Source organism: Orbicella faveolata, unplaced genomic scaffold (genome assembly GCF_042242905.1).
Source record: "Orbicella faveolata isolate gen_17 unplaced genomic scaffold, um_ofav_v1 contig_35, whole genome shotgun sequence".
Lineage (NCBI taxonomy): Eukaryota > Metazoa > Cnidaria > Anthozoa > Scleractinia > Merulinidae > Orbicella > Orbicella faveolata.
This window is the reverse complement of record NW_028301564.1, coordinates 10338413-10363683: the sequence shown is the minus strand read 5'-3', so window position 1 is coordinate 10363683 and position 25271 is coordinate 10338413. Positions and strand designations below refer to the sequence as shown.

General features: G+C 40.2%; 1 protein-coding gene and 3 pseudogenes across 6 annotated transcripts in view; 1 reads left to right on the top strand and 3 right to left on the bottom strand.

Moving 5' to 3' along the window:
- Nucleotides 1-25271, bottom strand: part of LOC110048328 (C2 domain-containing protein 3-like) — a 280755-nt gene that overhangs the window by 76167 nt on the left and 179317 nt on the right. For all 6 annotated transcript variants that reach the window (XM_089272540.1, XM_089272539.1, XM_089272541.1 and 3 more), the window contains 2 exons: nucleotides 14155-14240; nucleotides 636-691 (listed from right to left, as the gene is read on the bottom strand). In XM_089272540.1, coding sequence (XP_089128666.1) covers nucleotides 636-691; nucleotides 14155-14240 — 142 coding nt within the window. The remainder of the gene's footprint in view (nucleotides 1-635; nucleotides 692-14154; nucleotides 14241-25271) is intronic.
- Nucleotides 5718-8343, top strand: LOC149103190 (uncharacterized; annotated as a pseudogene).
- LOC149103189 (uncharacterized) lies at nucleotides 17058-19061 on the bottom strand (annotated as a pseudogene).
- LOC149103188 (uncharacterized) lies at nucleotides 20230-24670 on the bottom strand (annotated as a pseudogene).

The following is a 25271-nucleotide window of genomic DNA, read 5'->3' as shown; positions in this document are numbered from 1 at the left end:
CATGCACAAAAATGTAGCAATGGCTGCCTTTACTTGAAAACAACAACGGAAAATACTAGTATCAAGTGTATCTCTCAGACTACTCATGCTCACAAAGATCTGTCACGTGACATTAAGTCCTCAAAACCACAAGATAATTGCTGACTATATGGGATTATGCAATACATTGCAAATCCCACAAAAATAATGTATCATTGACATTAATGTTTTTGTGATTTAGTCTAAATCAAACGTGCATAATATATTTCTTTTATTTCTGTGTATTAAACTTGCCATAGATCTTAGTTTAAGGCATTGGTATTGGATTTTTTATATCACATCTTTAATAGTTCTATCTTTATTCTGAAAAGCCCTTTTGGGACGAATAAAGTATGTATGTATGTACATCTGGTTTGTGCAAAATTGTTTTCATAACCAATTTCATTTTTTTGTTTATTGTTTCCATGGAGATATCAATTGTCCTAAAGAATACATTATACCATTATATCTCCTCGAGCAACTATCTCATACTCTTCAAGCTCTTGCATACGTCGATAACTTGATAGACAAATGCTTAACAAGAAATTCAACCAGCTCCAAATTATTAGTCACCTTAGCCTAAATTATGATTGCATTGCCAAAATAATGGTACTTACCAAATTCTTGGCCTCTTGATAAATGAGCATTTTCACTTTCTTTTTCACCTCTCACTCTACCATTAAGGTATATGAAGAGAAAATATTTTAACATGACAGTGATGACAAATGTAACATATTGGGTATAATTTCCAGAAAAAAAATTGGACACAGCTGCAATGGATGGTATGAGCAAACAATGCTTCAATTGGGGGTCATTTTCAACCAAACTGGTAGCCTCAAAGTTTTTAGAATTTATATTTATATTACAAGTCATGACATTTGATCAAATTCCATTTTGTAAAACCTTGGTAGGTTATTTATGGTTTAGTATGTTACTATAAGCATCTTCAAATTAAATTAAAAACATCATATGACAATCGGTTGACAGGCTATTTTGTTTTAGCTTTGAAAATTGTCACAAGTTAAACACGGAATTGCTGTGATCGTCAACAATTCATACCAATCAATTGATGTCAATCATGCCTGGCTATATATAATTCTACTCTGTCACTGCACTGAGGGCTCACATGACAGATAGCATTGCACCTGCGAGAACTAACTGTGTTGCCACCTTTGAAAGCAAACAGATGTTTGATCCAACATCAGGACCCCATTGATAACAGTACTTTGTACTGAAGGGTTATCCTGGATAAATGTTTGATTATTGTTATTATTTATTATTATTATTATTAATGTCGAGCCCAAGGGGAAAAAAGACTTTTCAAAACGAACACATAGCAGTGAATGTCAAAGTTGTTGATGGTGTTGTTGGTGCCAAAACAGTAAAACTTCACTGTAAAAATCGTGAGATATCACACCAACTGTAAAAATCTGAATAAAAATAATACAATGGGATATTTAAAAAATAAAAAATGAAACAAATCGAAATAAAACTAATAAAATGAATATTACTAACTATCAACTAACTTTGATTTAAAACTATCTACAAATGTTGTATTCACAATATCCTGAGGAAGACAGTTCTATTCATTGATTGTTTGTGGGAAGAAAGAAAACTTAAAAATATCTTTCTTTGCTCTAGAACTATAAACTTAAAAGGGCTCCAACGGGTGCTTCGTTCATCATTTTGTTTTAGGTGGGCTTCTACTAAAAAATCTGTGAGACTGTGCGAGAATTTATACATAAAAGATAGTTGATGTTGAGGTAAAAAATATGTCGGCACAATCTATTGGCATTATAAGCGGGTAACTAACCAATTTGCCCCTCAGTGGCAATGCATAACCTCAGATCCTTTCATACTTAATAGTGTGAGTTTGAGAATTGAGATGCTGCTGAAAGAAATACACTTTCCACAACAAGAGCAGGAGGTCAATGACAAGGAAATTGACAAGCTGCTGATTAAAGGTGTTATTTCAGAAACTACACATTGTCCTGGTAAATACATTTCTACTATATTTGTATGCCCTAGGAAAGATGAGGAGTATAGATTAATTCTTAATTTGAAGAATTTGAATGAACATGTGGAGCACCAGCATTTTAAGATGGATACCCTAGAATCAGCAATTGGGCCTATGACTCCCAATGGGCGTGCCAATTCACGATGAAGAGAAACAATTTTTGAGGTTTTGCTGGAAAGGTTGATTGTTTCAGTTCACCAGCTTACCAAATGATCTGGCTTGTGCACCCAGACTCTTTACAAACTTTTTTTAAGCTAGTGTATGCTATGCTACACCAGAAGGGTCAATTGAATGTTGGCTACATTGATGACTCTTATGATGGACAAAACTACTGCCTTGACACAAAGTAAAGGCAATTACATTGCTCAAATGAGAAAGCATTTCAGAGATAAAGCGGTGGCATGATAACATACCAACTGTCAACTACCCCATATTATTGACTAATTGAAAGGTTCGTGTAATCATTTATACTGATGCATCAACTAAAGGATGGGGGACAGTTTGGACTTTAGACATTTTGCAAAAAATAATGAGCAAGGCATCCATGTTCAGATTTACTCAGATAACTCTAAAACTGTGAACTGTATTAATGCTATGGGGGTATACATCCTAGAGAATGTAATACTATTGCTAAAGATATTTGACAATGGTGCATAGATAAACAAATATGGTTGACAGCTCCGCATATTCCAGGGACAAAAAAATGTTGAGGCAGACTGAGAATCACATGTTTTCTCAGACAACAAGGAATGGATGATAAGACCTGACATTTTCCAGCAGATTACAGAAATCTGTGGGGAGCCCTCCATAGATCTCTTTGCATCCAGACTAAATCACCAGGTCTCATGTTATGTATCTTGGAAAACAAATCCAGGGGCAGCTTTTATTGATAATTTTTCATTAAAATTGGATGTCTTTTATGCAATTTGTATTCACCTTCACTGTAAATATGTCACCTGAGCACCCTGCTGACCCACCATTGCAGGATTAAGCATTACACTAATTAAAGTTAAAGTGAAAGATAAACAGTTTTTCTATGCTTCCCCCTGCCCCTTTCAGTTTAATTGCCAGATGTCTACAGAAGATACAGATGGATTAGGCAGAAAGCTTCATGATATTTCCAATGTGGCTAAGCCAAAGTTGGTACCCCAAACTTCCTTGCATGTTAGTGGATGTCCCATGAGTAATACGATCACAATGGACTGCCTTGCAAATCCCAGGGATGAAACAAGAAGTTCACCCCTTAATCAAGAAAATGGTTCCGATTGTTTGCAGATTGTCTAGCATTCCTATGAGACACGGGGATTTTCTCATAAGGCAGCCTCTTTTATCTTACAGTTCTGAAGGAAAGGAAATACTAAGCAGTACTCCTACTACATCAAATGATGGCCTACATATTGTCATCAAAAACAGATTGATCCAGTTTTTGCCACTGTTCCCCAGTAGCTAAATATTTCAGTGGAGTTATTTGAGTTGGGCATTGGTTACTGCAGCATTAGCACTGTGAGGTCTGTTCTATCCAGTCTCATAAAACCCGTTGACAGGATAACATTTGGAGCACAAGAAAGTGTAAAAAGGTTAGTGTGAGGAGTTTATGAAGCAGGACCCTCCAACCCAAGATATGCTGAGACATGGGATGTTAGCAAGGTCCTGAACTACCTTAGGTCAATCTCAACAATAGACTGCTCTCTAAAGGATCTGACATTAAAATTAGCCTCCTTAATGCCACTGGAATCAGCTCAACGGGGGCAAACTATTCCCTACTTGTCACTGGAAGATATGGTTGTTACTGAAACTTCTGTGACTTTTATCATTTCCAGACTTATAAAACAATCTAGGCAGACTGATTAAAAAACATCGCTGTTGTAACGTTTGCAGCATACCCAGAAAACTCCCACATTTGTGACCGTGAACGGGAAAACGTACCTTAACGCTTATCCGTTAAATGGTCGCTAACGGACGGATAGCTAACGGATAGTTAACGGTCTTCACAGCATTCTAACGTTTTGTCCTAACGGTCTAACGGTTATCTAAGTGTGCCTAATGGATGATCAAAGCGTTCTAACGCTCTCTCCTAACGTTCTAACGGCTAACTAAGTATGCCTAACAGATGAAGAAACCGTTCTAACGGTTGTGCAATTTGTTCTAACGGATGACTGGAGCCGTTTAACGGTTGTCTAACGGTTTGATCAGTAGCACGTTTGTCACGCGCTAATGGAAAAATCACGGATTTGCTTGAATCTTTTAAGAATTTCTCGGCGCACAATGATCAGATCTGCTTGAGACTTTCCAAAAGTGTTACACATGTGTTAAAGATGGTTTTGGGCTAAATAGAAGTAGAATAAAGGATTTTTGAAAAAATATAATCGGAGCCGAATTGTTAAGTTAGCGACAAAAACATGGCGTCACGCCTAACGTACGTGGGCTTCACTGTTCACTGTTTTCTTGTTTTTGCCAACTTAAGTTTCATTTATAACCGTAAGACTTCACAGATGATGGAAAAGGTTCCTTTTTAAGCAAAATGGCAAACAAAATCCTGAAAATTGGTGCTAAATCGTCCTTAAAATCAACAAAAGTGTTCACCATATGATGCATCACGCTCCAAGCTTGGGAGACACAGGTAATTTTCAATTCATTGTGCGAGCTATAATTCCTGAGTTACAGAACAATTTAACCTCAAAATGTAATGCTCATAAGTTGCTTTTCACTTTCCTTCCGCCTTTTTGTGTTTATATTGAAACGTTGCCGAGATTTGAATTTTTTTCTGCGTTCTAAACAGTTGGCAAGCGGTGTGATCTGGCGTGCGATAATTCTGATCATTAAATTTCCCAGTCGCATTGTTTACGACGAGTGCGCTGGAACGTGTCAATGTTGACATAATCAAAATGCTCAAATGACAAGCTAAATTTTGGTACCAAAATCGATCGAATCTGTTAAAAGCCGACGAAAATATTGGCTATAAAGTTTGTTCGAAACATAAGGTCGACAATTTTGATCCTGAGGAAGGTAAGCGATTGAATTTCGAGCAAAGACAAGCGCAACGCTCTGGCCATTTTGGCAGCTTCCATTCCTTCCAACTCATCCTACAGTCTACAGAATCGATGAGCATTGTTTTAGATTTCCTTATTAGGAAGTAAAATATTTCATCAAGTAAGGAAATGAGCAGGAAACTCCCTGAGCACATGCCACTTGTTTCAAGCACGTAGTCAAGTACTGTGTTGTTCGCAAGCACAAGGCCGTAAAATTGAATGCAACGATTATGGATTCTGGAGTTTCTAGGATTCAGATGTGGCGAGAACAAAAGAAGAAGGAAAGACAAGAGAAAAGAAGAGCACATTATGAGCAAAACCAAGAGGAAATTATTCAAAAGGTCGTGAAAGCCAGAAAGAAAAGTCCAGAAGCCAGAAAGAAAAGTCGAGAAGCCAAGAGCGGACAACTACAGTATGTTCCAATCAAAGACACCACAAAGAAATGTCGGCGCGAACGAAACCAGCAGAAGTTAGCTTCAGAAAATAAAGGAAAACTTGAGCGAGAGAGAAAGATGGCTAGAGAACGAAGTAAGCGATACCGTCAAAAAAAGAAAGACCAAAATACACAGGTTCAAGCGGCGGAAGCCGCACGGATCGAAGTTACTGGTACGCCGTTCCCAAACAGGATGGCCAAGAAACATGCCATTGGATGAGCTAAGAAGGGTCTCCCAGATACCCCGGAGAAGAAAGCAGAAATAATGGCAGCTATATCAAAAAGTCCACGGACGAGGAAAGTGCTCGAGAAACGCGGATTAATAAAAACGCCAGAAGAGGAGAAAGAAGTGATTGCACTAAAAGCGCTTGCTGGTGATCTCACCCAAGGCCTTAAAGCCGTCAAAAATGACAAGTCAAACAAAGGAAGAGCTGCACTTGGAGCGACAAAATCACTTTCTTTTGGTGAAAATGTTAAAAAGAGTAGAAGCCAGAAGACACTTTCGAAGCTCATAGCCTTAGATAGAAGAAGCATCAAGTCGGGAATTGAGAAATGCGAAATGATCTTGAAAGGTGAAGAGCCAAGCTGGCTTGAAACCAAACGAAAAACCAGGCGGGATGCAGTCACTGAAGAAACCAAAGAGGTTGTTTATGATTATTGGAAAATGGTGGCAAGTAGACCGACAGGAAACAAGAAAGACTTGATAAGAAAATGAGTTGGAGTGAAAACGTGGGTTGAACATCTGAAACACGTGCTTGAAAAAACCCAAACGGAAGCCTACGTTGAGTTTGCATCAATGCACCCAGAGATAAAGATATCTCAGCGAAAATTTGAAAACCTGAAGCCTTATTTTGTTAGGGGAGCAAGGGAACGAGATAGACAGACCTGCATGTGTCGCCAGCACGTTGAACTTCAAATTGTCTTCAAAGACTGCATGAAGTTTAGGAAGAGAGTGATCGATGAAAGCAGAGAAGCTAATCAAGCAGTTACAGAAGTGTATACCTCAGTTGGAAATATTATTGAACAAACACTTTGCCCCAAACCTGAAGACCAAGACTATCATAAATTGAAATGCTTGAAAAGGGAGTGCAGAGACTGTGGAGTTCACAACTTGGTTTTGCTGCCAGAGGAGAAAGGTGTTGGCAATCACGAAGTGAAATGGAAGTGGTACGACTGTGTCAACTGGAAAACTTACCACTGAAGGAAAAGACATGAAAAAAATAGCCCTTGTCGAGAAGTGCACAGGACCAAAGGAACTGTTCGATTATTTCATTCAGCTTTTAGGACAGTTTCCTTACCATTCCTTTCTTGCTAAATGGCAAAGGGAACAGCTAGATTCTCTTCTTGAAAACCTTCCTCTTGATCAAGCCAGGTGCATCCATGACTATTCTGAGGGTTATGCCTGTCGGTTTCAAGATGAAATCCAGTCCCAATACTTTGATGTAAACAAAGTAAGTCTTCATGTAACAATTCTTTACAGGCATTCAAATGCTGAGGTGGATGGTGTCCAGAGCACAGAAGAGGAACCAGCAATTTGTAAGGAGCATTTGTTTGTAATCTCTGATGACGTCACCCAGGATCATGACTCTGTCCTTCACATCCAGAAGTTAATTTCAAAGCATTTAGAAGAATCCAACTGCACCATTAAGAAAATGCATGAATTCACAGATGGATGTGCAGGACAGTACAAGAGCCGGCACTGTTATGGTGACCTATCCCTGGCAACTCTTGGATACACAGTCCAGCGAAACTACTTTGCCACCTCCCATGCAAAGGGAGAACAAGATGCAGCTGGCTCCCATGTCAAACAGAAGGCGACCTCAGCAGTTCTCTCCAGGAAAGTCACACTATCAAACGCAAAAGATCTTTGTAACTTTCTGAAAGAGAACTTCTCTGAACCAGCTGTTTCTTCATTTCCTCCTCGGCAGAAGTCAGTGCAGTTAAAGCGGCGTGTCTTCTTCTATTTGCCTTCTAGTGGAGAACTGAGTGTTGCACGTAACAGGGAAGGTGGAAGATTCTGCACTGTCAAAGGCATCCGACAACTACACTCTGTAAGGACTTGCAGTGAACAGCTAAAAGTCTTCATGAGGGAAAGATCTTGTTACTGCCATGGTTGCATTGTTGAGAATTTTGACAGCTGTGAAAATAAGGAATGGGTGGGCAACTGGAAGGAGATTGTTCTGTCAAGAGAGCCCTCAGGTGTCATGACCAGAACAACTGAAGATGCAAGCACCATTGAACATTCAGTTCAAGTTGCTGACCTGGCAACGAAAGACAGTATTGTGGCTGTGGCAGCTGAGGAGGACAGCCACTATGATTACTACCTCCTTAAAGTTACTAGCAGTGGAGTCATTTCCCTTCAAGAAAACTTTGAGGATCCTTATAGTGGAAGCATTTATTCGAAAGGACAGGCTGTTCTTCTCGGAAATTTCTTTTTAAGGGAGAACATTATTGATCGCACATACAAACTAGATGATAAGGTGGCAGGAGTATTCCCAGGAACTGTGCGGTACATTTGTGGACCACTTGTGTCAAAGCGAAGGAGGGGAAGGCCAATTTATCAAGTTCCATTGGATGAACATGAACAAATTCTGGCATCCCTTTAACTGTTTTTGTCTTAAGTAGCTTGTAATTAACATTTTTTGCCAAAATGTTCCTTAAATACGGTATTTATGCATTTTTTACAAAAAAGGGCGTGGCCACATTGCATCATGGGTAATAGAAAATTAGCTTAAAATGCATCTGAATTGACTGAAATGACATAATTTCAAGATAGGAACCAATTTCCTTCACTTTCTGACTTATTTCTAACAAGAAATGATTCTTAAATAAATTTTTCAATTTTACCCCAATGTTACACATTTGTACATCAGAACTGTGCTACTGATCTTTACATCTAAGGACTTCTAACGAACGAATAGCGTAGCTTTCAGTCCGATGTTAGAAACACATAATCGTGCCAAACCATTATTAGTCTTACACTCACGATTTTTAGAAAAAACGAATCACAAAGTGCCGATTTCATCAGTTGTCGACGAGACAAACATTAATAAAATTATTTCCACGGTGAGCATTGAAAACAAAACTCAGTGATGTAAACTATCACTTCCTTATCGAGACAGAATAACTCAGAATTCGAGTCCTATATTATCATGTGGGACGCGAACCTAACGTCGCTAGACCCATGTGTAAACAATTTAACTCGCCAGTCGGGACGAACATTTTTTATTGCTTTACTCAAATGAATTTGTCGCTTGTACTAATTTTTACATAATGACTTTGCCTAGAGTTTTGTAAAAGTAACTGTTTATCCAGCTGTGGATTCGCGAGAGATTAGGCTTTCTTGACAGAGCATGCATGCGAAAAGCAGTACCTTTTGAGGTCACGAAACTAGTCTCGAAGCGACAGGCGTTTTGTTGGGGCTAGTTCCATCCGATAAAGTTGTTTTTGTCACATACATGTAGTTTAAAATTGGTTTCTTCTGATTCAGAGTCAGACAACAGTCTATCAAAATATTCATCAAACTTTCCACCGGAATATGGTCGTTTCTCACATCTTAGAATATGTAAATAACTTTATGCAAATTTTTGAACCTGCGCACTTTGTGAATTGACACGTGATCAGTGTTTACTTCATAGAACATCTTTATCCATCGCATGGCCATTTTGGTTGAGTTTTCTCCATGTTTGTTTCGTCCGTTTATGGCATTTGTTAAGAGGCATGACAAAAACTACTGGATAGTTTTTTTTTGGCAAAACATCCTTTCATTTCAAAGAAATATGCAAATTGCCAAATTCCATTAAAATCGTCATTTGACGCACCATTTTATTAAACAAGTTTGAGAGCCTCGCATGCAAAACCGCATCAATCTTCCGTCTTTAAAACACTCGAATATTTTTGTGCAATGTTTCAATGTGTACTGGGTTGATTTTAGGCAATGTTGCGTTGTCTTTTTGGGTGCAAAATAATTAAATTTCAAAGACATGTATTTCATTCACTTAAAAGTACTTCGTGTATATAATTAATTTTCACCATGTGCGAAACCTTCAAATGGATTAAGCTTCTGGTGGTTGAATCGCAGAAGGATGATCTACAGATTCCTGTAAAAATTTCTTTGGGCAAATGATTGTGAGCGACGCGAGAGCTTTTCGAAGTACGTCAAAAATGCAAATATTTGACCATTCCCTCATCAAATTTCAATTTACGGGTTAGACGTATGTTTTAGCATGCACCACATGACTTGACAATTGTTAAGTTGAAATAGACACAGAGCTGATAATTTCGAAATGCTCTTACCTCATGTGCTGTAAAAGGCAGGTCCAAAGCCGATTTGACGTGTTTCTCTCACCATTCGTCGCACATAAAGCAGAAGTTTGCTTTTGTTTACACAACGTCCGATGTACATCGCCAACTGTCAACTTATTTAATGGTCGAATACCATGAATCTGTGACCCTCTTTCGACACATATGATCACCACTGCATCTAAGTCAAAAACGGCTAAGTCATTTGTAGATAGTTGCTTGCTTTGCACTGCACCAAAATATTACGTTTTGATCGTCATGGTTTGATGGCTTGAATCCTTGCTTGCAGCGGTTCCTTGTTCCTCACGCAATGCTGTCATCCCATTTGAGGGGGTAGGGGTAGGACAATTTCTATCCCAATACATAAGGCTCCGTAAGGCTGGGAACCACTGGGAGCACACAATTGTGTTGAGTAGGAAGAGATTAAATTAAGAAATGAGAAGAATGAATAGTTTACCATTACCCCTGTTGTTATCTTTCACTCGACCACCACTACCTACATGCCCTGCGTAATACTGTAACGCTAAACTCATACCTAGGTCTTTTCACGCTGTGCAATTATTTTTAGTTTACATGTAATACAGTGGGCTACCCCCGGGGAAATGGGTGGTGACCGCTTAGTGGGGCTAGCCGCTTAAATAGAGGTTGGTGTACCTTGAATATTTAATTTTTCACTATCGGGTTATAAATTTCTTGGTGAACATGGAGTCAATTCAAGACAATCATGATCGACGTGTATTTGAATTATCACTCGTCATGCACCTTCAATTTCAGACTCTTATCTGCCATCGCCCTTTCCAAAACAAAGTTTTTAAATTTTGGGTAGCCGCTTAATAGGGGTAAAGACAATAATGAAACCCTTATCGGAACGACCAAATGGTGGCCACGGAGGTAACCGGTCAATAGGTGTTTTATTTGCAATATTTTACTGACAATAATTTTGGACTGTATTGACAACAGTCCTCTATTTCCTGTTACAAACATACCAATGCCTCGCCACAAGGCAAACAAAATACGCCAAATAAAATGGCCTGGCCAGGGCTATTTACTCACGTAATTACTAATTAAATTTAGTCTGTTTTTCTCACGAATTAGACATGTTGCGATTTTCTATTTTTATTTCAGCTAGTTCTTGCTTCATTGATCTATAATTTGTTTCATAGCGATTTTTTAAAATTCTAGTGAGTACAGGCACTAGCTTTATCAGCTGTTGTCTGAAACATCAAAACTTACAACAAACATGATTTGGACCTAGGCCACGTACACTATAGAATACGATTATATAAATATACACATGTTATTATACATATGAATAAACAGATAAACAATTATTAAATTGTTTCATTTATCCTGAGAGTGCTCTGTACAAAATAGATCAAAATGTGCAGCATATGCCGTGACAGCATTGCGTGACGAATAAGTAACGGCTGTAAGATTGCGGCTGTGCTGACACGCTTATCAGCAATGGTCAGCAATCGATCAAACGTACTATTTTGGCGCAGTCCAAAACAAGCAACTATCTACAAATGACTCAACCGTTTTTGACTTAGATGCAGTGATGTTCATATGGGCAGAAAGATGGTCACAGATTCATGATATTCGACCAATAACAGGTTGACAGTTGGCAATGTACATTGGACGTTAACCTTGTGTAGACAAAAGCAAACTTCTGCTTTATGTGTGACGAATGGTGAGAGATCGACTAGAAACACATCAAATCGGCTTTGGACCTGCCTTTTGCAACAAATAAGGTTAGAACATTTCGAAATTATCAGCTCTGTGTCTATTTCAACTTATTATAGGTCAAGTCATGTGGCGCATGCTAAAATATACATCTAACCGTAAATTGAAATTTGACGACGGATGGTCAAATATGTGCATTTGTGACGTACTTTGAAAAGCTCTTGCGTCGCTCACAATCATTTGCCCAAAGAAATTTTTACAGGAATCTGTAGATCATCCTTCTGCGATTCAACCACCAGAAGCTTAACCCATTTGAAGGTTTCGCACATGGTGAAAATTAATTCTATACACGAAGTACTTTTAAGTGAATGAGATACATGTCTTCGAAATTTAATTATTTTGCACCCAAAAAGACAACGCAACATTCCCTAAAACCAACACAGTACACATTTAAACACTGCATAAAAATATCTGAGTGTTTTAAAGACGGAAGAATGATGCGGTTTTGCATGCGAGGCTCTCAAACTTGCTTAATAAAATGGTGCGTCAAATGACGATTTTAACGGAATTTGGCAATTTGCATATTTCTTTGAAATAAAAGGATGTTTTGCCCAGAAAACTATCCAGTAGTTTTTGTCATGCTCTAGCCTATCTACCATAAGAATATGAGCGAAATCGAATTTTCGACCCTTGCCGTGAAATTAAGAATTTGTCTGATTTTTACAGGCAGGCACTCTTAAGTATTTTTAACTTTCGTTTGTTCACAAATTACAGTAACAAATTACAAGCTCTCGAAACAACCGGACTTTGCCGAATAAATAAAACAGTTCATATAATGACGATCGTAGTTAGGATTTTACATGTCGTCAGGCTGTCTGTTGGAAGCGGCAAACGTGTTTTGTTTTGGATCGTGTATAACAATTATAGCATGAAGGCTTTATTGAATTTCATTCGAGTTGTATTTATCAATCAGGGCATCAAAAAATAGTAATCGCCAAACTTCTCGTCGAAAGATAGTTACCTCTCATGATTGTTTTGAACTAAATGGAAGCCAAGAGCTGCTCTCGTTTCACACTATGTTAGGCTACCACATTCTACTTCAATGCATGTCATGCCATTCTAACGGAATCGTTACCCGTTTAACGGATGCTAGTTTATTCTAACGGATCCTAACGGCTTCTCTAGCCGTTCTAATGGATACAGAGTTTTTGCTAACGGTTATGCTGGCCCGTCTAACGGTCTGATGCTAACGGCTAACGGATACATGTCTCTTGCTAACGGTTGCACTCTCCGTTCTAACGGCCTGATGCTAACGTCTAACGGTTGGGCTAACGCCTCTAATGTTTTTAAGAAACGTTCTAACGGATGACTTACGGATGCTTAACGCTTTTGCCCATCTAACGGATAAGCGTTAAGGTACGTTTTCCCGTTCACGGTCACATTTGAGTTGTTTCTACATTAAGGGCCTATCTTGATCACACCTCTACCTTACCTGGAGGTGCACAACAATAATTTATTTGTTAGTTACTCCATGCTGTTTACAGTGGTTTCGTGGGACACCGCAGGTAGCTGGGTCAAAACAGTCATGGAAAAATCCGGGATTGATATCAACATTTTTAAGCCCCAGAGTACTAGGGCTGTTTCTAAGGTGTTTAGAAAATCTGTCCAATTAGAGCATATTCTATCAGTTGCAGGGTGGAGCTCAGGACACATTTGCCAAGTTTTATAAGAAGCCTGTTATCAACACAGATAGCTTTACTAACATTTTGTTACAAAATTAAAGTCACTAAACTATTTTTGGCTATAAAGAAATGCTTTTTCGGTTTGGGTTATTTTGTTCATATGTGCAGCATGCTCACATGAGATCTCAGTGCAGTGACGGAATATAATTTGAAAATTAAACGAGACTTACCTGTAAGTTGAATTTCAATTGTAATTCAGACTATCCTTCACTAAGCACTGAGGGATTAGCTGCCCTCCCATGTTAGGCCCTGCCACATTTTTGACAGGGAGCTTCTCCACTGCACACATGGCAAAAGCTTTAAAAACTGAGTTTGTACAGGTGCAGTGCTATCTCTCACGTAATTCCTCAGTGCTCAATGCTGAACAAAATAACAATCAAACTTCAACTTACAGGTAATGTAAGTTTGTTTAATTTCCAAATTATATTTTAGGTTAGAGTATTTAACACATTTCAAACTATTGTCTAAGATGCCAATTTTTTCAGAAAAAGAAATAAGTAAGAAGTACATATAGAATAATAATTCGGGCAATCCAACAGAGTCATAAAACAACTTATAACAAACTTCACAATTGGATGCTGCAGCAATTAGCCAGAGCACTGTTATATAGGGTTACTGTAACCGAATTCACAATTAGCCAATAAGACACCATGTCTACTGACCTATTATGGCTATGATATCATGGTCACTTGGCTGAATTTGGGCACAGCTAAGTAAATACCTACCATAATTGTACCCTTTTGGTATACTTCGGCAGCATATCCGGCTTGTTTGGTCTCTCCATTGGTATTGGCTTTATTACATCTCGCCAAAATACACACTATGGCTTGGCCAAACTCACCTGATATGCTGCCTATGCATACCAAAAGGGTATGATTAGGTATCAAAATAAAAAAAAAAATTAATGCCACAAGTATACTACAGTCTTACCTCTGTGAATCAAGATGATGAGCTGAGTGTGGCTCTACTCCAACTGGAATCTCTCCTCCACACTTAATTGACAGGATGGCTCCAATCTGATGTAATAAAACAAAGAAGGCAAGGCTTAGTGGTTAGGGTCCTGGATTTGTAATCCTGACGTCCCAGGTTCAAATCCTCACTGCCACGAGATGGATTTGTGTTTGGTGATCCCAAAATCAACTCCTCTGTGTCTTGTAAATAGCCAACTGGTCAGCCTTCAACCAGTTAGGATTTTAAACAAGTTTTCAGTTCTAATTTGTACAATATTTGTTTCATTGTTTATCATGTCCCCAATATATCATTAGGAAAATGATCCAATTTTGTCTCACAGGGAAGGATATTATACTATTCCCCGATTGCATTGTCAAATCAAATATACCTTTTAGTTAAATGGCTTGGAGCATTCAGGTTATGCTTTTAAGGTTATTAAGGGGTGTCTTGTCTCTTGCGATGTGGTGCATCGGTTTAAACTGAAATACCTAAACCCCCATATCAGATTAAAGCTTATAGATCTGGACATCAAACTATACCAAGAATTTTGAAATAACACGAATTGTGGAATTTCCATATTCTTTAATGTTACTTCTCACCTTCAAGGGCAAAAAAATATGTTTTTTCTTTTATTTGCCAAAATTTAAGTCAGTCATTTTATGTGAAGTTTACAAAAGAAAAATATTAAAAATCACAAAAAGTGGCCGAGTTATTTAGAAAAAAACGTATTTTCAAATACAGTTAATAAACTAGGAAGGTGTCATAATCGCTTAAATACACGAAACTGCCAAGGGAAATTTTCGCAGCAAACACTCATCTTGGAGCTCGTATTTCATGTTATCTGGTATTGTTTATATTGCGCATTTGTTCTTTTTCCTTTGGCTACTTTGCCTGTTTTAGTGTCTTTCTCTTCAATGCGACAGCGAGATAGAAAACATTATGCAATGCCATGCTTTCCCCAGGAAATCCTGATCCATTGTCTTTGACCCTAGGAGGTCCTGTTGTTCCATTGGTTTGCAGTTTCATAAGGCGAGATAATCTCCTGGCATGACATGAGTTGTTTATGAACCTTTATGAGCTAAAATCTCACATTTGATTTTAAGAGGAACACATCCACTTTGCGTGAATTTATTGGGTATGCAGATGACGGATTTTCATGAAATTTCGCCAGAACATTTCAGGGATAATGACAACATAAGTGCGTAGGAAAAATTTGATATTTAATATATTTTTCCTGTGGTCTCCATTTATGCAACAAGTCTCTTACATTTTTAGCTACTTCAACTTTAGATGCAGATATCTAGACAACCAATCAGAATATCAAAAAAGCCCTACACACTTTTGTTGATTGATGCCTTGTGATTAAGACTGTGCAGCCATTTTGCTTGTGTGGTGGCATCTGATAGCCAGTAAATTCAATAGAAGAACCCTTGGTCGTTTCACGCCTTACCGGCTCCTGACACTTTGAAAAGAAAAATGCTGTTAAATTGTGTTTTCATCATATACTAAATTTATTGAGCTTTCTTCTGATATATAGTTTGGGTTTCTTTTGAAACAGTTGCGCATACAAATTTTTTTCCAAAGGACACCTGCAAAAGTGGGAAGTAACCTTAAATGTGAGCATCTGAATCAACTTTTGAAAGCCACAATCAAAGCGAATTTTGTTTTTCATTAATTTAAATTATTATACATTGGTGCCATCAGCTCAATTTTGATTGGCTATACGCAGGCAGCTAATTCTTGATTGCTCTGTTTCTGTTATGTCATACCTACAGACAATAGATTTTATATATGTAGAAGTGATGTCATACCTACAGACAATAGTTTTATCCATGCAGAAGTGATGTCACCTAACACACTAACCAGCAGTTTGATCAGTTTTGTGTGTGGACCTGAAGCAACAAGGACTGGCAAAAGTTGAACACAAGCTACCGATATGTGAAGAAGGCCTTAAAAAATGGTGCAAAAGCACTGCCTTTGGTCTGAATGATCCAGAAAAGCTTCAAAACAAAGTTTTTTTTTGAAGTAATGCTGTACTTTTGTCGCCAAGGAAGGCAAAATCTCCATCAACTCAAGAAGACTGATTTTTCATTCAACACGGACAGCACCGGAGCATGCTATGTGTGCAAAGCAACAGATGAATTAACAAAAAACTGCTGGGAAGATGACGAAGGTTTCCATAAAAATGTAAATGTAAATGTAATGTAAATGTAATTTGTTTACCCACGGAGCACCAAGGAGTTCACAGAACTCGTTCAGAAATGTCCGTGCATTCAAGGATCAAATTGGAATTTGAGAAATGTTGGAGGTTTGAAGTATGAAAAACCTGGTCCAAATTGTCCTGTGGTTTCCTTTGAGCTGTATCCAAGTCACCTAAGTCCCTTGAACAAGTTTTTATTTCAGCACCCAAAGAGAAATGTCTCCGCTTCTGAGGATGTTTGGTACGACAACATGGTGGTTGGAGAGCATACACTTGGTGAGAAAATGAAAAACATATCACGAAAAGCAAAACTTTTCAAGTGTTATACAAACCATTCAATCAGGGTGACGGCTGTCACAATCCTTGACAAGTCAGGTTTTGAAGCAAGGCATATTATGGCCGTAAGTGGACATAAAAATGAAGCCAGCATCCGGAGCTATAGCAAAACTGACATTTGCACAAAGATGTTGGAAACCCTTTCTACAAGATGCGAGGTTAGTGAAGAGTTATCGGTCATGAATTCCCACCAGTCATCTCCTGTTCTTAGCCTCTCACAAGAAGAAGTAATTATAAATAGCGCTCGTTCCGAGATTACAAAGAATTTCCATTTCTTTAATTGTAATATTAACATACAGTAAACTTGACCCTTTCAAAGAAATTGTAAAATATTTTCAATGTTTTCAATCTCTTTTCTGTGAGAGCGTTTCAAGAACTTTCTCTTTACGATATTGACTCTCCATTTCAGTTCATTTGTTTTAGGCTTTGGAAAAACTTACTGGATACTTTAGAGCGCACGAAAGGTCGTAAGCTTATAAAAGCTTATAAACAATAAAGTTGTTTACTTACAAGTTGACTGCTGTACATTGATCACGTTTTTGTGCTTGCTCTTGTCTTAACAAGTGCAGCTCAGGAATATGCATAATAAAACAATTATTGGATTCAGTTTTTGCATGATAGGAATTGGAAAATGCAGACACACTTTTTTTAGGGTGGTGCAGAAGGCGACAAATGTATCAAACCGCCAGAAATTTCTTTAATCTTTATTGTAGTTGATTAAAAGATTCTGAAGAGTGGATTTCTGTGGCTTGGAAGAACTAATACTTGGAAGAACTAAAGCTTGAATACAATGGATGTTCGCAATACCGACACTGATTGCAACTGAACTTGAAACCTAAAATTCTAGTCCTAAAACGAACTATTCATGAGCTGTCATATACAGGAAACCGCAGCCGCTAAACTATTTAAGACCACAGAGAAACATAAAAAAAACAATCACGCATATTTCGATAATCATGTATTGTTCAAAGTCACGCATTCTTCATAAATCACTGGCTGTTTGTGTTCATGTTCATAGATCACGCAACAAGACTTAGTGTAGAACTGTTCATAACAAATCCTCAGGGGCCAAGCTTAAGTGCAACTATCCTTCTGGATGAGTGGGCAGCACTTCTGTATGGATTGCTTATATTCACCCTTGCTGGTCTTCACTTGTACATTCCTAACAACAACATCTGGCCCAGGAAATACATCTGTCACTCTTGCGAGATCCCATTTTCCCCTTGGTGCATTGTAGTCTACCAGCAGGACAATGTTGCCGACCTGAAGTTGTCTTGTCTTGAGCTGCCATTTTGCCCTTCTCATCAACATTGGGTAATACTCGCATACAAAGCGCTTCCAGAAATGGTTAAGCAGCATTTGAACAAATTCAAAACGTTTGCGGAGGTTTCTTGTTTCTTGGTACGGGCCTTGGGGGACTGTTCCTGTTGCTCGACCAAGGATAATGTGGTTAGGAGACAATGACTGTGGGTCGCTGGGATCATTGGAAGGGTATCCTAGTGGTCTACTATTGATGAGGCATTCAACTTCTGCGAAAATTGTAGACATTTCGTTCCAGGAAAGAGACTGAGAACACACGATTGCTTTCAAGGTGTGGTTCCTTTGCTTGATAAGACTCTCATAAATTCCACCCTGTTGTGGACTGAGGGGTGTGGTGAAAATCCAGCGAATTCTGTAGAGAACAGAAAATTCTTCAATTCGATTTCTTCCTTTTTGTACTAGCTTCTTCAACTCCTTCTCAGTTCCAACAAATGACTTGCCATTGTCCAAGATCATCGTGTGTGGCCATCCATTGTGTGCTTTAAAATGCTGCAGGGCATGCGTGAATGATTGAGTGGACAGATCTTCTACAATCTCCTGATGAATGGCGCAAACAGTTGAACAGATGAACAGTGCTCCCCAGGTTTTCTTTGTTCTGTTTTGTCCAGTCTTCAAGTTGAAGGGGCCAAAAAGATCAACACCAGTCACAGAGAAAGGAGGAGAAAATGGTTTCAACCTCTCGGGTGGCAAATCGGCCATCAGGGTACTATGTGGTGGCTGGCAAAGCTTTCTGCATATTGTACAATCTCTGACCACACCCTTAGCAAGGTTTCGCCCACTAGTTATCCAGAGCTTGCGACGACTTTCTGACAGGGTTCTTTCAGGTCCACCATGTACAACTTGAGCGTGTACTTCTTGCATAATCAGCTTGGATATGGGATGGCTTACTGGCAGAAGTATGGGATGGATCTCTTCATAGTTAAGGGGTGCATGTCTTAGCCTTCCTCCTACTCTCACCACGCCTTCTTTAACAAATGGTGCCAAATTGCTAAATCGATTTTGCCAATCTTCCAGATCCCTGTGCCAACATTATCCAGTAACGCTCTGCTTGATCCATCTCTTCTGGGACCAAAGGTCCTTTGCGTACTTCGTTACTGGCAACCTGGTTTCTTGCTTTTTTCTTTGCATTAGACAGGAAATGCATGCAGTAGGCAGTAATTCTGAGCAGTCGTTGCCAGCTGGAAAAGGTACTTGGCTTCAAAATATCTTGGTTCTGGACAATGGCTCCAACCGGTTTGTGTTTTGCATTCTTCATTTCGGGGTCATTTGCCATGGGGGTGTCTAGTTTCTCTGCAGGCCATTCTTCCCTGGGTTTCCTCAGGAAAGCGGGACCTTTCATCCATCGGCCATTGAGTTCCTCGGTGGGAAGTCCTCTGCTAAGATCATCTGCTGGGTTGAGGTCGGTTGGAATGTATCTCCAATGCTCTTTGTTCCATGTGGATTGGATCTCTGTGACACGAACGCCTGCAAATGCTTTCATAAGGGAGGAGTCTAAGCGAAGCCAGTGGAGAACTACCTTTGAATCAGACCACAATTCCACGGACTCGGGCTTCTCTTTGAATTCTTCATAAATTATTTTGGCGTGCCTTGACACCATTAGAGCTGCCATCAATTCCAGACGCGGAATTGTATTTTGACGAAGGGGGGCTACTCTTGCTTTGGCTGAAATCAAGCGAACTTCAGGAACATCTGGTGTGGGCCACAGCAGGTATGCAACAGCTCCATAAGCATTGATGCTGGCATCTGTGAAGACATGCAATTGAGACGGTCCACTTGTAATACTTGGCTAAAGACATCTTGGAAAATTCATACCTTTTAGCTTCTCTATATCTTCAAACAAATTACGCCACAGGTCTTTGATCTCCTCTGGTAAAGGATCATCCCAGTCAAACTGCTTTGACCTCCAGATATCCTGCTGGGCAACTCTTGCCTTGATTGTAACTGCTGAAGCCAGTCCAAGTGGGTCGTAAATCTGAGAGATCCTCGATAGGACTGATCGCTTGGTGAATGCTCTGCTGATTTTAAGATCCTTCACTGTAAAAACCATGGTGTTTGAGGGTTCCAGCTAACTCCCAAGGTCTTGATCTGCTCTCTCCTCCAAGTTGATATCTGTCACTGGTGGGACCATACCTTGGCTGGGTGTTGCTTTCCCGACTCTGTCCTTTGGCGTGGCTGGCTTGACTGGATTGCTGTCTCGCTTTTCTTTTCTTTGTGGCTAGGAAGAGCAGTACCATTCCTCTATCTTAAAACTTCCCTGGGCAAGAGTCTTATCAAGCGCTGTCATTCGGCTTGCTACTAACTGAGGGGTTGGACACGAGTGGATCAGATCGTCCATGTAAAGATCACGGCACAAAATTACGGCAGATCGGGGTACTCAATCTCATTTTCTTCAGCGATCTTCGGCATAACATAACTGGCCATGTCGGGCGATGGTTTGTCAGCAAATGTCACTTGCGACTGGAGGTACTTGGTGGGCTGTTTCTTGGTTTGGAGATTGCGCCACAGGAATTGATGAACACGAGTGTCTCTTTCCGGTAGGAGGATCTGTAGGTACATTTTGGAGATATCCCCAGCAAAACCAACAAGGTCTTCACGAAAACGCAACAGGACGTCCAGCAAATTTCCAATGAGGCAAGGTCCTTTGCAGAGGAACGAATTCAGAGAGGCTCCCTGATATTGGGAAGTGGGGTCAAAGACAACTCTAAGTGGAGTACTCGGTTTGTCTGGTCGGTAAACACCATGATGTGGCAGGTAATAGCCAGGTTTGACATTGGGCTACGATTCTTCTTCAGTTAGTAGGCGAACCCAGCCGTTTTCTACATACTTCTCAATTCTGCGGTTGTACATCTTTGCCTTTCCCTCTTTCTTAGACAAGCTTCGTTTCAAGGATTCGAGCCGTCGCTCTCCTAGCAGATAGTTGTTTGGTAGTAGGTGAGGATCCTTCTTCCGTGGTAAGCCTATGACATAACGATTCTCTTCTTTAGTGCATGAGGCTCCAAATAAATTCATAGCCATTTGGTCTTCTGTGGACATTACTGTCTTAGGACATGAACAGTCACGTGCCTGTACTCCCAGAGTCTCAAACTCGTAGAATATTTCCATGTTCAGTTTCTGAACGAAGCTGATGGAACAAACCTGGGTGGTTCCCTTTGAGCTGTCTGACCCTATCACGTGCCATCCTAGGCGAGTCCGCTTTCCCACTGGCTGGAACGGCAGACCCTGATGCACCTCTTCTTCAGCATGAAGATGGCTATACTGAACTCCTAGGATCAAGTCAATGGGTCCAGCCTTATGAGGAAATTCGACATCCCGTAGGTGCGAGAAAGACTTCAGCCATGGTCTATCGAGGGCAGGAACATTTAAGATGGTCTTGTCGATTTCATGGGCTTCAACAGTGAATTCTTCTTCTTTGTCCAGGGGGGAGATCCAGAATTTCAATCGCCTACTTGTCTTCTGTTGAACTCTCTCCTCGCCAACAACTGCCAGGTCAATCACAGGCGGCCCAAGCTCACAATGCGTGGAGTTATTTATTTATTTTTTTAATCTTTATGCGAACGTTCAGCACATGAAACGTGACATATTTACCGCCAACATCTACTATTACATAACCACCGAGTTTGGTTACGCAAAACGTGACCTTCGCCTTGCAGCATATGGTGGTGTTGTGTTACAATGGTTTGAATTTATAAAGGTTTGTATGGGGAAAAACGGTAATCGACATTATAGCTGAAATTTTGATATTTTTGCAATAAAAATGACTTACCTCAATGCCTTGTTGTCTTTTCTATTGTCATCTCGCTTCTCAGCTTGATCCGAAGCCTTTTAAGCGAGTTATCGCTTTTTGGTTTTCCTCTACTAAGAAAGAGTGAAGGCTACACACTCGATTCCGAACTGACCCCGCTTGAAGTGAAAAAAACACTGAAATCCCGCCAGCCGCCCCAATTCCTCCACAGAATCATAGTACAGGGTTAAGCGCTCCCTTTTAGCTAAATCCTAAGTCAAATTCATCTCTACAGCTCATGATACAAAGCTCTGAATCGAAGAAAGCTAATCATCTGGAATCAGTGATCATGCTGCCGGGACCAACCATGGACACATTAGAAACCCGAGTGGAATGCCGGGCTAACAAATTGACCCTGACCAGGGGAAGAGAGTGCACAGTTCTCGACAGGCCAGGTACTTTGCTTGACGGTCCCCTGGGTAGATTCTAGTCCAGGCCGCCGACGGAGCATTGTTACGACAAGCCAATCAGTCCCTAGGGGACCATGGAACAAAGTACCTGGCTTATTGAGAACTGTGCACTCCCTTCCCCCAGTCAGGGTCAATTTGTTCGACTGTGGCCATGGATGGTCCCGGCAGCATGGTCACCGAGTCTGGATGGCTAGCTTTCTTCGATTGAGAGTTTTGTAGCGTGCGCTGTGGAGATGAATTTGGCTTGGAATTTAACTGAAAAGGAGCACTTAACCCTGTACTATGATTCTGCGGAGGAATTGGGGCGGCTGGCGGGATTTCAGTGGTTTATTTTTACTTCGAGCGGAGTTCAGTCCAGAATCGAGTGTGTAGCCTTTACTCTTTCTTAGTAGAGGAAAACCAAAAAGCGATAACTCGCTTAAAAGGCTTCGGATCGAGCTTAGAAGCGAGATGACAATAGAAAAGACAACAAGGCATTGAGGTAAGTCATTTTTATTGCAAAAATATCAAAATTTCAGCTATAATATCGATTACTGTTTTTCCCCATACAAACCTTTATAAATTCAAACGGTTGTAACACAACACCACCATATGCTGCAAGGCGAAGGTCACGTTTTGCGTAACCAAACTCAGTGGTTATGTAATAGTAGATGTCAGCAGTAAATATGTCATGTTTCACGCGCTGAACGTTCGCATAAAGATTAAAAAAATAAATAAATAATAACTCCACGCATCATGAGCTTGGGCTGCCTGTGGGTCAATTTGCTCACTTCTTCCCTGAAGGCCTAGAGCTTTAGCAAAGTCCTTTCATATCACGGTTTTGCCTGCTCTGCTATCCACGGGAACATTTCCTTCCTGGACCTTTCCATTTGCTGCTTTAAATTGGACTCGAACCACTGGCATGATACTTCCTTTATCAAGGATTGATGCCACTCCACTGTTAGTGGGAGGGTCTACATGGAGCAAGGGGTGATGAATTCGGGTGCAGCCATTCTTGCCGTATTTATTCCTGGACCTGCATTGCCGTGTCGGATGACCTCTCACTAAATATGAAAAGGAAAGGCGGCGGTTCTTCGTGTGTTGTATTCTCTCTTCTGGCGAACTATCAGCCATAGTGGGGCAGTCATGGACTCTGTGCTCTGCCCGACAAATAGAGCATTTTGGGGCTTTTCTTGAGGCCTTTGTATTTGAATGAATTCCTCTTCTATCTTCTCTTCGAAAGCCGACGTTTCTTGAAGTGTCCATCTTAAGAACATCACCGAAATCGGGATCAAATTCCGCCTTGGCACGTTTCCTCACAAAATTGCTAATGTGTTCCAGTTGAGGGATTTCACTCTTTTCTCTGATGTCTGTGGCCACATTCTTCCACTTTTCAATTAGATGATCTGGGAAACATCTGACAATCTTTTGGAGATTGTCATTGGCGAAGTAATTGATTTGGCGAAGTGTTGCTAAGCAATTGATCATGTCAAAGGAAGACTCACGAAGGGCCTGTCTGTCATCGAGCTGAATTTTTCTTCTTTCCGTGATTTTTCTGATGAATGCCCTAGCAATGACGCTTGGCTGGCCAAAGTTTTCCTTTAGCATTTTCATCGTGGTGGCGCACATGATTCCTTGTGAACCAAGACCAGATATTGTGCGCTCTGCTTCGCCGGTGACATGCATTCTCAATTGCACCATTCGCGTGTCATCTTTCAAGTGCGGCTTGTCGTGGATGTGGATTCTAAACTGTTCGATGAATTCCACATATCGTAGTGGACTTCCATTGAATGGGACCAGTTTTATAATTGGAATATCCTTGCTTGCTTCCAGCTTGTATAACGCATCAGCGATAGACATTTCATGGACGGCAGATGAAAGACGTGTTTCTTCAAATTCCACCAGATCACTTATCCACACATTGACAGGGCATGCTATTTTAGAAGATTGAATAACTCCAGATCGCGTGACCATAGGTTGGCGGGAAGAACTGATACCTTCTGAGCCGCTTTCTTTTTTCGGTTGTCCCAACAAGCTTTCCTCTGAAAGTGCATTATTAGCAGATGATTTGTTTTGCTGCGAATTGTTATCAACTTCGGGAGAGCATCTTGCTTCCAAATCTATGTGGCCATCTACAGGCGGTGGTGGACCATGTTCCTCCAAATTGCTGCTCCCTTGTGCGGTTGAAGGCACTTGTTGTTGAACAATGCCGGGAACAATGACTTGTTGTTGACAACTCACGCTATCCTGCAAATTCTCGCCAGCTCCGTGAGGTGCACTTGGCTCTGAACTTTCACTTCCTTGTGCGATTAAACCAGGTGTTTGTTGCTGAACGAAGCTGGAGGTGGGAACACTGACTTGTCTCAACTTCTTCTTCAATACTGAAGACATCCTCGGTGAGCAAATTTTCCTACTCATCTAACTTTGGGACTTGGCTGAGGTCTACATAGCCGTAAAGCTCGGCGTGTACATCACAGGCCAATTGAAAATCCTTTTGCAACTCCTCAAGTTCCTTTTCTATACGTCGTTTGGTTTGGTCCTGATCTGTAATAAATTTTCAGACCCTATTTATCGTACACGTGACTTTACCTCTGAGTTGCTTTCTCTTATTTTTCAGCGTTAAGGAAGGGTCCTCTGTTCCCACTGAACTTGACTTAGTGCCTTCCGAGGTTCCAGTGGCATGAGAAGATGCAATAACTTCTTCACCATCGGACATAGCTCCTTGACTTGTTTGTTCCTAATTACCAAGGACAGATACCTCCTTATTGCCTATAGGCTGGCTCTTCTACTTGCATGAGGCTTGTTGCTCTTCAGAAATTTTGGTGCAGAAGGCGACAAACATATCAAACCACCAGGGATTTCTTTATTCTTTATTGCAGTTGATTAAAAGATTCTGAAGAGTGGATCTCTGTGGCTTGGAAGAACTAACATGATGAAGCTTGAATACAATTGAATGTTCGCAATATTGACGCTGATTGCAACTGAACTCGAAACCTAAAATTCTAGTCCTAAAACGAACTATTCATGAGCTGTCAAATAAAGGAAAACAAACTATTCATGAGCTGTCATA